General features: G+C 37.5%; 1 protein-coding gene across 1 annotated transcript; it reads right to left on the reverse strand.

The window, feature by feature from the left end:
- Positions 1–2,186: 2,186 nt before the first annotated feature.
- Positions 2,187–11,962, reverse strand: LOC141630410 (uncharacterized). Its single transcript, XM_074443236.1, has 2 exons — positions 11,876–11,962; positions 2,187–3,131 (listed from the first exon to the last, which is right to left on the reverse strand). Exons 1-2 carry the CDS (start codon positions 11,960–11,962, stop codon positions 2,187–2,189), a joined length of 1,032 nt encoding a protein of 343 aa, XP_074299337.1.
- Positions 11,963–12,756: the final 794 nt, after the last annotated feature.

A 12,756-nucleotide genomic window follows, 5' to 3' on the forward strand; every position in this document is an offset into this window, starting at 1 on the left:
TTGTTTTGGATTGTAATGGTTTTGGTTAAACTTGGAGTTGTATTTTGATTAAACTGTTTTGATACCTTTTAATAATTGTTCTTGGATGATCTATTTGATATACTTTTCCTCAGACAACCGAGATGGTAGCACCTTGATATGTTAGGGTGGCCTTGGTAAGGCGCCTTTATGTATGGGGTGTTACAGTGGCCATTTAAAAATAGAATTTATTACATCTATCGAATTTATTTTTCTTAATGTATCAGTTAATAGAGAAAATCGTAATCAGGATGCCATTTTATTTCAATAAGCATACAGCGGCTGCTGGAGGAAATAGAAGAGCTTAGGAGACATGGAAATATAAAAGCGGGATGTGGAATAGAAAAGGGAATAAGGAGGATGAGAAAAGGGAAAAGGATGAGGATTAGGAGACAATAACGTTGAAGAGAAATAAAAAGGGGGAACAAAGAGTACAAGGGGGGAGGGGGGGGGGTGAGTACAGAGGGAAGGACAAATACTAGGAGGAGAATAGGAAGGAGGAGAATCCGGATGAGGGAAAGAGATAAAGGTTGATAAAGAGAGAGAAATGGAAATATGTGAACGATAAGAGGAAAGGAAAAGTGGAAAGGAGGGGGAGAAAAGGGAAGATATGGAGAGTAGTATGAGGAAAAATGGGAGGAGTGATATTATGACATCAAGTGGAGGAGGAAAGAAAATGGAGAATATATAAGAGGAGGTGAGGGACATGAAAGGTCTATGGGATGAGGAAAGGAAAGCGACGAAAGTCAAGAAACAGAGTAAGGGTAAAGAAGAGAAGGTATAAAGAGGGAAATTGATGGATGTGACCGATAAGATCTCTGGATACATTTTTTTATATAGATACATTTTATAACATTAGCAAATGCACTTTCTATACGGATAAATTCTATAACATCTTAAATACATTTTTTCACACTACATTTTTAGATATACTTTATACTAGGCAAAAGTGGTAGATAACCCCCTCTACTTTGCTTACTAGTGAAATTCACCCCCTTAACTTTGCCTTATAGTATTTCACCCCCTTAACTTTGCTATTAGGTGAAGTCAAACCCCTCTCCATCTCCAACCAAAATCTCACCAAAAATTCAATATCTCCTCAATATCTCACATTTTGTTATAACTCAGATAGTATAAAAATATTATGTATCATTATAATACGTATTTGTGTAATGTATTCTACTATCAAATACATACGATTCCAACACTACCCCATTCTTATTTTCCTTACTTCTTTGACTTGTCTTTTCCTCTTACCCTGCAAATCCCACTACCACTCCTCTTACTTACCTCCAAAATAACCCAATTAATTTCACCCAACCTCAACGCTTAAAATTTCAACTTTTTTTTTCCCGTCAATCTGTTGCTCTATGAAATTTCTTGATCATTCTCAAATTTGTGTCTTTATCTTGCTGGTGTAGTAATATAATGTTAGAGTTGAAATCAACCAAAAAAAATGCGATTTGCTTATCCGAAAAAACATGAATTAGCTGATTTATGTTGCCCAAACTTGTACGGTGGAGAAAGAACAATAGATCATTTCTCTGTTCGGCTCAGATTTATCCTGCGGAGCTTAATGAATTCCGGGTAAGATCTTATCTCTCTCTCTCTCTTGTATTGATGCATAAGAGATTAATAGATTTAAGTTAATAAATTTGGTTTGTAGCTTAGCTTAATAGAGGGAGTATGATTGTCCTTTTAAGATCCGATTGTTCATTTGGTTATTATTTGTGATTTATCTGAGATTCTATACTGATAAGCACTATTAGATTGGTGGTACAGATTTGTTGTATAAACAAGTGCTATTATCAGTTTACAAATATGTGCATCTGAATTTGCCGTGGACAATTCCGACTAATCATTTAGCTCAATGTACAAATATGAGGTACTGATCGTATAAAATCTATCAATTGAACTAATTTGCTACTATGAATTGCCGGGGTTTGTGCTCTATCCTACTATTCTATAAGAAATAAATAAATTTAATTGGCTTTGTTATTGAAAGGTATCACAAAAACCTAATAAAATTTGTATACAAACTAAATAAAATAAGCAATGCTGTATAGAAATGTCTAGAATAACAACTCCTTTTTTACCAAGCAGAAACTCAGCTAAGCTAAGTTTAAGATCAAGTACAAGTATACTCTTACTGTTGAAGATCAAGTATACTATGACTGGTCAACACTGACTTTATATGTGCACGTGCGGCTTTTATGTCCCGGTTCTTTGCAATTAGAGCATAGCTGTTTTCTTCTATTTGGAATTCTATATGTATATGTTTTCCTGTTAATTTCCGCAAATGCTCTTTTTCTTTTATTTGGTCTCCCGTGTTTCACTCTCGGATCACTTGATAAAATTGAACTCCCATCGACCTTTTTCCACATGTTTTGGCCATTTAATGGCTTTAATGAGAATGTATATGATGCCTCATAAGCTTCCTTACTATACCAAGATGCCACATAGCTATCTGGACTTTCATTCTTAGAGCATATGGCCGTTGTCGCATGTTCACAGGGAATCCCATTTATGTCCCAATATCTACATGTGCATGAAGATTCATCCAACCTAACTGCGTAGGTCAGCGTACTATTCTGAATATGTTGTACTTCATACACATTTTCACTAGCCTCAATGGCCTTCCAGTTTCTTGTAGCCTGCAAATGGTCATTTATTATCGCTTGGACTCTAGGGCTGACAATGCCATTACATCTAGTAGCTTGCACTTTCTTGTCGACCATCTTCGACATAACCTTCTGCCTTATTTCTTCCAACATAGTTAGAATAGGTTTCTCCCTAGCTTCAAGGATCCACGAGTTGAATGTTTCTGCCATATTATTGCAAGTAACACATGTACATGCCCAAGTTTTATAGAAACATTTACAAAACCTTTTCACATCTCTTGAGCACATTTCAAGATGAGCTTTTGAGCTTTGTTGCCGTAACTCATTCATTGCATCATTGAACCCTTCTTCTGTATAAGATTTCAGTGCCTTCCAAAAGAGCTTATGTAAACGAGCACCTTTAACAACCTTAGTCGAGTTAGTAAAGATATGTCTTCTACATAATCTATGCTCTGCATCGGGTAGCAATTTAGAAATTGCAGGCAACAAACCCTGTTTTTATTCATGTATAAAATATTTTTTTTATGTTAATATTAAAGCGCAAAATACAAAAATAACTCACAGAAGGAAATTATTAAAAAAAAAGATCTTCTTAATGTACCTTTTGTTGATATATACCTCTATGAGACAATATATACGTACGCGGCGTATATACATATATACAGGTTTGGGCCAATCTATGAGTTCTGGTTTGAGTTTGATGCCTGGTTGCTGAGGTTTTTTTTAGTTCTAATTATTTTTGACCCATAACGAGCAAATGTTTATAGGTTTCATGCATATGATCATATTATTTAATTGATTCATGTAAATTGAATGCAAACATGGAAATTTTTAACCTCTTGTATATCTTGATTGTGTTTACAGGTTTAAACCTTAATTATACATCTATAAATTCAAGTACACAAATAGGACTCTTGAAGAATCTCGATCAAAAAGTAGGGAAAGCGATTGATTTACCTATGGCAGGGAGGGTAGACATGGCAATTGCACTGCAAAGGAAAGCAATTAGATGATTAATTTGTACATGAACTGAAAATTTGTAAATTGTGAGAAATGTGAGAAAGATGAACAGTAGCTTTGTTTTTATGTAAAATACACGTTTATATATACTGTAAACGTATTTATTTTGTTTGAAGTGTATTTTTTATTTTTCCTGCGAGATAATTGGATTTGATTGTGAACTGCCTGCGAGAAATTGATGATATATTGACTTCCCGAGATATTTTGGCTAGAAAAAAGAAAAGAGGCTTAACTTCACCTAGTAGCAAAGTTAAGGGGGTGAAATACTGCAAAACAAAGTTAAGGGGGTGAATTTCACTAGTAAGCAAAGTAGAGGGAACTTCTGGATACATTCCATAATACTTGTGGATACATTTCGTACTACTGATGGATACACTTTTCAACACTAATTTTTTTAGGAATTTGAACACTGACTTTTGGATCTGGAGCATAATTTTGTGTACCCGGAGCATAGGTTTGTGTATTAAACCACGACCACCGTACCCACAACCATCAGTGGTCGACGACTTTCCTGACAACCACCAATAATATAAACGCCCACCTCAGACGACACCGAAGACCTTAGTGAACAACTCCGACGGTGCCGAAGATATCACCAGACACCTCACATTGCAATATCGTCCACGAGCATACCCATCCACATCCAGCACCATCGTAAGAACCACAATTAACACAACCACATCGCTACCACCATCGCCGCCCAACCACAACCAACACCACATAAATCGGATTCTCCATAAACAGCAGTCCCGTCGTCTTTCTCTGTCTCAGATCACCCACCCTCCTCTTAGCAACCAGCATCAATCCCACATCCACCATCACCACTGTTGGGTTCCTTTGATTGATGATAACATTTCTATTTAATGTGTGCTATCTTAGTTTACCTTTTCAGGATTTATGATTAAATCAAGCTTGGATTAAGAAGTGTTGAATTGTTGATCACTCAATATATTGAGTCCTAGGCGTCATTTAATGTACAAGTTAGAAAGTAGAGTATTTTAAAGAAATAGAAACAGTAAAGACCACTGTTACTTTCACAAGTAACAGCAGCCTGGACCGTTGCCTTGATTCGTAACACTTGGAACTTTTTCTTATCTTTCAAAAGTCATTTACGTGTCTTGTATTTTAAAATATGACTTTCAGATTTTTTGCAAGGATTTGGCCTTCTAGAAAAAGTGGTTTGAGTAATTATCATTTCAAATTTTTTCCTCTTTGTGCAAATTTGACTCTTTGGTCTTTCATAAAATAAGCATTGTTTTTTGCCATTTTTGTGAAAGCTTGTCATCATGTGACTTGTTTTCCACCCTTTGTTTTCTAAAAACTTATGATCTCTTTTGGATAATTTCAAACACTCTTTCTCTCCTTTGCCTTTTGAATAAGAACCCTCTTTTGTACAAGTTTGGGAAGTTGTTGAACCTCATAACATGTGATGGTCCTTGATCCTTAAAACCCTAACAACCCACCTTGCTTGCTCTCCCTATAAAAGGCGTGCATTATCCCCTCAAATCCTCAAGACTTTTTCTGAGATTTCATCTAAGTTTACAAAATTGTTTTAAAAGCTTAAAAAACGAGTCTTTATTTTGCAAAGCTTTTAAAAAGTCTTCAAGTGTTACATTCATAGCTACTGTTACTTTAACATACTAAACTCTCTAACTTATGAACCGTTGATCTTGTAAAGTTGTCCATCTCAATTCTTGTTAAGAATAAGCTAGTGGAAACTTGATCCTTATAACGTTCTAAGTTTGTATGTAGAGTTTTGGACGGAGTAGTCTTTAACTCTTTGGCAACCGGAGTAGGTTGCGAGTTAACTTGTTCTAGAACGGAGTAGTTCTTGAACTTGTGTCATAACCGGAGTAGGTTGTTGTCTTTTTATTGTACGGGTTTTTTAGTAGTCGGAGTAGATCACTAAAATTAATCAATAAAAAGTAGATTGGACGTAAGCACTTGAGTTCTTGCCGAACCAATTCAAAAATCTCGTGTTTGATTTTATCTGTTTTATTCCGCTGCTCTTTATTTCGTTTGCATTTCTTTTGCTTGACTTTTGAAGTAATAGTTACACATACTGTCACATTTGGTCTGCAGTCTGTACTCATTAACTGAGACAAATAGCTACAGTCAGAACAATTGTTACCTTCATACTTCAGCAAACGTCCGTTTTAATACTCGTGTAATTTCTCAATATTATTCGAAGTATTCTCCTATCTCTTTTCATAATACAACTTACTTTAAATCAATAAAGTTGAAGTTAAAATTTTAAATAGTACCTAATTCACCCCGTCCCCCTCTTAGGTACTTGAATCCATAAACTCAACAATTGGTATCAGAGCCTCGTGCTCTTGATCGAGGCTAATCGCCTTAGAGTTTGATTCGTGGGTAATGGATTCTGAGAAACACTCCAAGATCCTGGTCTTTACCGGTGCGAATTTTGGATGGTGGAAACTCAAAATGGAACATTACATCAAAAGTATAGACTATCAATGTTGGAACATCATCCAAAATGGACCTCTTGTTATTGAGGAAACCGATATCTTAAACGGTTTCACCAAAACAAAAGAGGAAAAATATTACAATGAAAATGACTTCAAACTTGCCGAAAAGAACTCCAAAGCAAGGTCGATTCTTCAACGTTGTGTTGGTGAGGGGGAAGTTAGTCGAATCTCTGGATGTCCTACGGCAAAATATATTTGGGATTCTCTTGTACTTGCTTATGAAGGGACATCCCAAGTGAAAAAACACCGTGTTGACCTTCTCATGCAACAATATGAGATGTTTTTCTTGTATTATTAATGAGCTAAAGAGTCTAGAAAGGAATTTCGAGTCCGAGGACATCATTCGAAAAATCTTTCGTAGTCTAACCTCTAAGTGGCAACCCAAGGTCACCGCCATAGAGGAAGCTAAAGACTTGTCAACCCTATCTCTTCATGAACTAATGGGATCACTAATGGCTCATGAGTTTAATCTCGACAAGCATTCTAGTGAGTCCTCAAAGGGAAAGAGTCTAGCCCTCACATCCTCTCCAAGTGATGGAGAAGATGAGGAGGATGACGAGTTTGCTATGTTCTCAAGGAATCTAGCCGGGTTAGTCAATGGTCAAGGAAACAAAAGGTTCGCTAATAATTACTCGAAAAAACGCTTTCCTAAGAAATGACCTAATTCCACCGTGGGATGCTTTAAATGTGGTGATGAAACTCACCAAATTAAAGAGTGTCCCAAGTGAGATGACATCAAGTCAAAGGAAAGAAGTGAAAAAGTTAAAAAGGACTATAAACATAGAGTCATGAGTGCAATTTGGGGAATGTCCGACTCCGAGGAAGATGAGGAACTCATCGAGGAGGAACTAGAGGCTAAAATGTGTCTTACAAGTCATCTTAAGGACAAAGTCTCAAAAACCTCAAAAAACGAACACCTAAGATGTCTCATGGCTAATCCCGATGACTCTGAATCCGATTCCGACAACGAGGTAAATCATCTAAAGGCCAAGGCTAGAACTTACTCTAAAGAGAAAGTATGTAAGCTTCTTGACCAACTTTTTGATAAGTGTCGGTTTCAAAATGATAAACTTGAGGTAATGCAAAATGAGATTGAGGAAATTGCTCAAGAGAACTTTAACCTTAAAAATGAACTAAAAGCAACAGACAGCGTCACTGTCACCTCTGAGGCCTATGATGAAGTTAAAAGAGTCAACAAGTTGAACAAACATTTGACTAAAGAATTAGAGTGTCTTAAGATGACCCCCACGGACGTCTCTGACCTTGAAAATGTCAACACTACCTTGGTGATGCAAGTTTCCTCACTAACCATGGAGCGTGATGATCTTTTGAGGGACAAAGATGCTCTCGAAAATGAAGTCTATGACCTTGTGCTTGAGATTGTAGACCTAAGAGAAACAGTGTCTGGGACTATTGCTTCTGACAAACATTTAGACAAGTCCAATGAGAAAATTGAATGTTTGGTCCATGAAAACAAGGGTCTAAAAGGTGAGGTAGTTAGTCTCAAGAAAGAAATAAAGGCTCTTCATGAGAGGCTTACCTTTCTTCAAAAGGGTATGCCCGAGTGTAGCACTTCTAGATATACTCCTCATCATAGATCCGATGAATTCGTTGATCTAAACAAATGTCTTGATGAGATGACATCTAAGTATGAGAAGTCCAAAGAAAAGATCGGATATCTCGTGTCTAAATTCAATAACCACACCCATGACTTCATAGTCGAGAAAAGGTTGTCTATAGAAAGTGTAAACAATGATGAACTCAAAAGGGAAAAAGAAAAGAATCAACATCTCCTCTCCAGAGTCAATGACTTGACCAATGAACTTGTAAATGCTAAAGACATCACTGAAAAATGGGAGGGAAGTCAAACTGTGTTGAACTTTCTCACGAGTCAAACCGAGAGATGTAGTAAAGTTGCTGGTTTGGGCTTCAAATGGAACAGTCAGACACACTGTTGCATCTAGAAGCCTAAAACTGATTTTAGAAGAAGGAAATACGTTGGTCTTCCCGAATACATTATTTGAAACTATTGTGGTAAGAATGGTCATGTCTTCAATGCTTGTAGAAAAAGATTTGATGAGATTAACAAGAACATCAAAGCATTAAAGCAAATATGGATTAGGAAAGACACCGTAAGATATGTTGATCACAAAAGGGGACCCAAGTTTGTTTGGGTTCCTAAACTCAAAGTTTAATCTCGTGTAGGGCTTGGTGAGAGGCGGCCGCAATTGGTACTTGGATAGTGGATGCTCTCGTCACATGACGGGTGATAGAAGCCAATTTCTCTCACTTAAAGCATACAATGGTGGCACGGTAAGGTTTGGTGACAACAAAAAGGGTGAAATAATTGGCATTGGAAAGGTTGGTAAGTCACCATTACTTTGTGTTGACAACGTGCGGCTTGTCAAAGGTTTGAATCATAATCTCCTTAGCATTTCTCAACTTTGTGATAATGGTAATATTGTAGAATTTAGTGCTAATGTGTGTCGAATAATTGATGCCACTACTCATGAATTAATCCTCGAAGGAAGACGTGTCAAAGACGTGTACTTAACTAATTTGAACACTCTATCCGGTCATACCATGTCTTGCATGAGTGTAATGAACAATGATCCTTGGTTATGGCATAAAAGGTTTGGTCATGTTAGTACCAAAACTGTTAATACCCTTAAAAGACTCGACTTAGTTGAAGGCATTCCCAATATGAAGTTTGATTTTGATAAAGTGTGTGATGAATGTGCTAGAGGCAAACATGTTAGAAGTTCCTTTAAATCCAAAATAATTGTGAGTACATCTCAACCTTTACAACTTCTACATATCGACTTGTGTGGACCAATGAGAACTAGAAGTAGAGGTGGTAGTCATTATGTGTGTGTCATTGTTGATGATTACTCTAGGTTTGTTTGGGCACTCTTCTTAAGCTCTAAGAATGAGGCATTTGATGAGTTTCTAATTTGGTTAAGAAAGATTCAAAATAAACTTAATTTAAAACTTGTTTCAATAAGAACCGATCATGGAACCGAATTCGAAAACTCATCATTTGGCGCTTATTGTGATGACAATGGTGTAGACCATAACTTCTCGGCTCCTAGAACCCCATAACAAAATGGTGTGGTTGAAAGAATGAATAGGACCCTTGAAGGTATGGCTAGAAAAATGTTGTTATGTAGTAAGTTGCCTAAGAACTTTTGGGCCGAAGCGGTAAATACCGTTTGCTACATTCATAATCGTGTCATGATAAGGAGTATCTTGAATAAAACTCCCTATGAATTACTACGTGCAAGAAAACCCAATATTTCATATTTTAGATGCCTTGGAAGCAAACTTTTTGTTCATAACAATGGTAAAAACAACTTGGGTAAGTTTGATCGACGTAGTGATGAAGGGGTGTTTATTGGCTACTCCAATCATAGCAATGCCTATAAAGTTTACAATAAACGAACCATGTTAATTGAAGAAAGCATCCATGTCATTTTTGATGAATCTAGTGTGCTTAGACAGGTACAAAACATGGAAGAAGATGATGATGATGATGATGATGAGTTCGAGATTGGTCTTGTTCAAAACGATTTTGTGTTCGAGGAAATAGAAGCTCCCAACGCTGATTCACAACAGCCACAGGGACTGTTACTTTCAAAGGAAAGTTGCAACTCTGGGGGAACACGTGGTACACCTGCTGTTGTTTCCTCTCTGGATGTAACAGACTCAACGACTGTTGCCTCCACCTCCAGAATTGAATCAACTCAAAATAGTGTTGATGAAGACCACTCTAAGCAAATGGAAACAGTCACTGAGACTGATGCTGCTGAGGGAGAACAAGAAACTATTGTTCCAAAGAAGTGGAAACATCAAAGCTCTCATCCACTCTCTAGTCTCACAAGCGATCTCAACTCTGGAATTCGAACAAGATCATCCCTCAACAATCTCGCTCATCTCAACGAGTATTGTGCCCACAATGCCTTCCTCTCTCAAATTGAACCCGCCATTGTAACAGTCGCTCTGACTGATGCAGATTGGTTGCTTGCCATGCAAGAAGAACTCAATCAATTCAAAAGAAACGAGGTATGGCACTTAGTCCCTAGACCGCCTAATCGTACCGTCATTGGTACTAGGTGGGTCTTTCGCAATAAGCTTGATGACTCGGGAGAAATTGTAAGGAACAAGGCTAGGATAGTGGTGCAAGGTTATAACCAACAAGAAGGTATTGACTACGATGAGACCTATGCACCGGTAGCTAAACTTGAAGCCATACGATTACTTATAGCTTTTGCGGCTCACAAAGGCATTAAACTCTTCCAAATGGATGTTAAAACCGCTTTCTTAAATGGATATTTGGACGAAGATGTCTTTGTAGAGCAACCACCGGCTTTGAGGACAATGATTTGCCTAACCATGTGTTCAAATTAGACAAAGCTCTTTATGGTTTAAAACAAGCACCTAGGTGTTGGTATGATAGATTGTCTAAATTTCTTATTGAAAACGGTTTTAAAATAGGCTCCGTTGACAAAACATTGTTCTTAAAGTCACAGTCAGCTGAACTGTTGGTTGTCCAAGTATATGTTGATGACATTATATTTGGTTCAACAAATGAACTCCTATACTTGTATTTTTTGGAACTAATGAAATCGGAGTTTGAAATGAGCATGATGGGTGAGCTAGGATTTTTCCTTGGGCTCCAAATCAAACAATCAAAGGATGGAATCATGATTCATCAACATAAGTACATTAAAGAAGTGCTTAAGAAATTTGGGATGACAAATGGTAGGTCTCAGGATACACCTATGGTAGCCGGGTCCAAATTGGACAAAGATGAACTCGGTAAGAATGTTAGTGAAAAAGTGTATAGAGGTATGATAGGCTCACTTCTTTACTTGACCGCAAGTTATCCCAATATTCTCTTTAGTGTTTTTTTATGTGCTAGGTTCCAAGCAAATCCAAAAGAATTCCATTTTAAAGCCGTTAAACGAATTCTTCGGTATTTGATTAGAACACAAGATCTCTACTTATGGTATCCCTTACATTGTCCTTTTGATCTCATAGGCTTTTCCGATGCGGACTATACGGGGTGCACGATAGATAGAAAGAGCACCTCCGGAATTGCAACATTCTTGGGTCCTTGCTTGATTTCATGGGGCTCAAAGAAACAAAACACGGTAGCTCTTTCAACGGCCGAAAGCGAGTATGTTAGTGCCGCACATTGTTGTTCTCAACTCCTTTGGGTAAGACAACAACTCCTTGATTTTGGTATTATTTTTGACTCCGTTCCCATAATGTGTGATAATACGAGTGCAATAAATTTTTCCAAAAATCCTATTCAACACTCTAAAACCAAACATATTGATATTCGTCATCATTTCATTCGTGATCATATGGAGAAAGGACATGTTAGACTTATCTTTTGCAAAACTGAAAATCAAATTGCCGACATTTTTACTAAGCCACTTGCAAGAGAACATTTTGAGAAATTTAGACTAGAAATTGGGTTAATTAATTGCTTGTGATTTCTAGTGTGAGTCTTGCTAATTTCTTTAAATTATTAAACTAAAATGGACATATGTTATTAAGTGTTCTAAGTGCATCCATATCTTTTTTAGACCGAAAATTAACACCATACTCGTGAGTCGATAATCACTCAACCTCATATCTAAATTTACGTTTATATTATGCTACCTTGCTTTTAATTTCGAGTGATAAACTTAATTTATTGGGCCAACTACCTCCACTTACCTCATTTATTGATTGGGCCAACCATTCCTTTAACCCTCGTCCAAAATCCCTCAACCCACAAAACCTTTCACCTTCCACTCCCTCCATCTCACCTACCCTATAACCCTTTTACCCACCATAGTCAAAACTTCTTTTAACACCACTATTCCCATCAAACCCACAAAAATGATGAACCCATCTCCATTATCTGACCCACCACCTATCTCCAAAACTATGCCAACTCAAAAGGACTCATATGCCTTTCCTCGACATCAAAATCCATCCACAAATCCATCACCAACCTCTAACCCAGAACCTGTAAACCCTCATCCAACCCCTCTCGCCACTATTCCTCTAACCACGGTCCCATCTGACGACGTTCCAATCTCCAACATGGTTGGTCGTCGAACTCGAGGTGGTCGCAAGAAGGGTACTACAGTTTCAAGCTCATCCACCGAAACCGTCATTGTGGATATTGATGATAATGAAGAAACTCCATGTGATATAAGTGTGAATCCAACAAAACCTGCTGATTCCGTTCCGATTCCGGCAAAGAAAGTTAATAAAAGAAAAGCAACAGTTACCGAATCCTCTTTACCCCCAATTTCAGAGAGTGTTGAGCAAAGTGAAGTTGACCCCGGATCTACTACTCTCAATCAAACCATTGATCCCCTAGTTGAACCATCCCTTGAACCCCCCCTCCAAAAAATCCAAACCCTCAAAGAAAAAATTGGTGTATCTTTCACCATCAGATTCAATGTCACGCACCTCCAAATGGGATATGGCTCGTGTTTGGGAACAACTTGAAAGCTTGGATCTTCCCACCTCTATCTACAAAAATTTTGAACGATTGATGTCACATAAAGCCATTCACTCACCTCGGGTCTATAAACAGTCCTGGT

The sequence above is a fragment of the Silene latifolia genome, chromosome Y, assembly GCF_048544455.1.
Source record: "Silene latifolia isolate original U9 population chromosome Y, ASM4854445v1, whole genome shotgun sequence".
In the NCBI taxonomy this organism is placed as follows: domain Eukaryota; kingdom Viridiplantae; phylum Streptophyta; class Magnoliopsida; order Caryophyllales; family Caryophyllaceae; genus Silene; species Silene latifolia.

Excerpts from the sequence above, each read along its gene's own strand:
- LOC141630410 (XM_074443236.1), bottom strand. The coding sequence starts at position 11,962 with ATGGAGGGAGTGGAAGGTGAAAGGTTTTGTGGGTTGAGGGATTTTGGA. Across the intron at positions 3,132-11,875 it reads TGGCCCAATCAATAAATGAG|GGTTTGTTGCCTGCAATTTC; the intron begins GTAAGTGGAGGT and ends GAATAAAAACAG.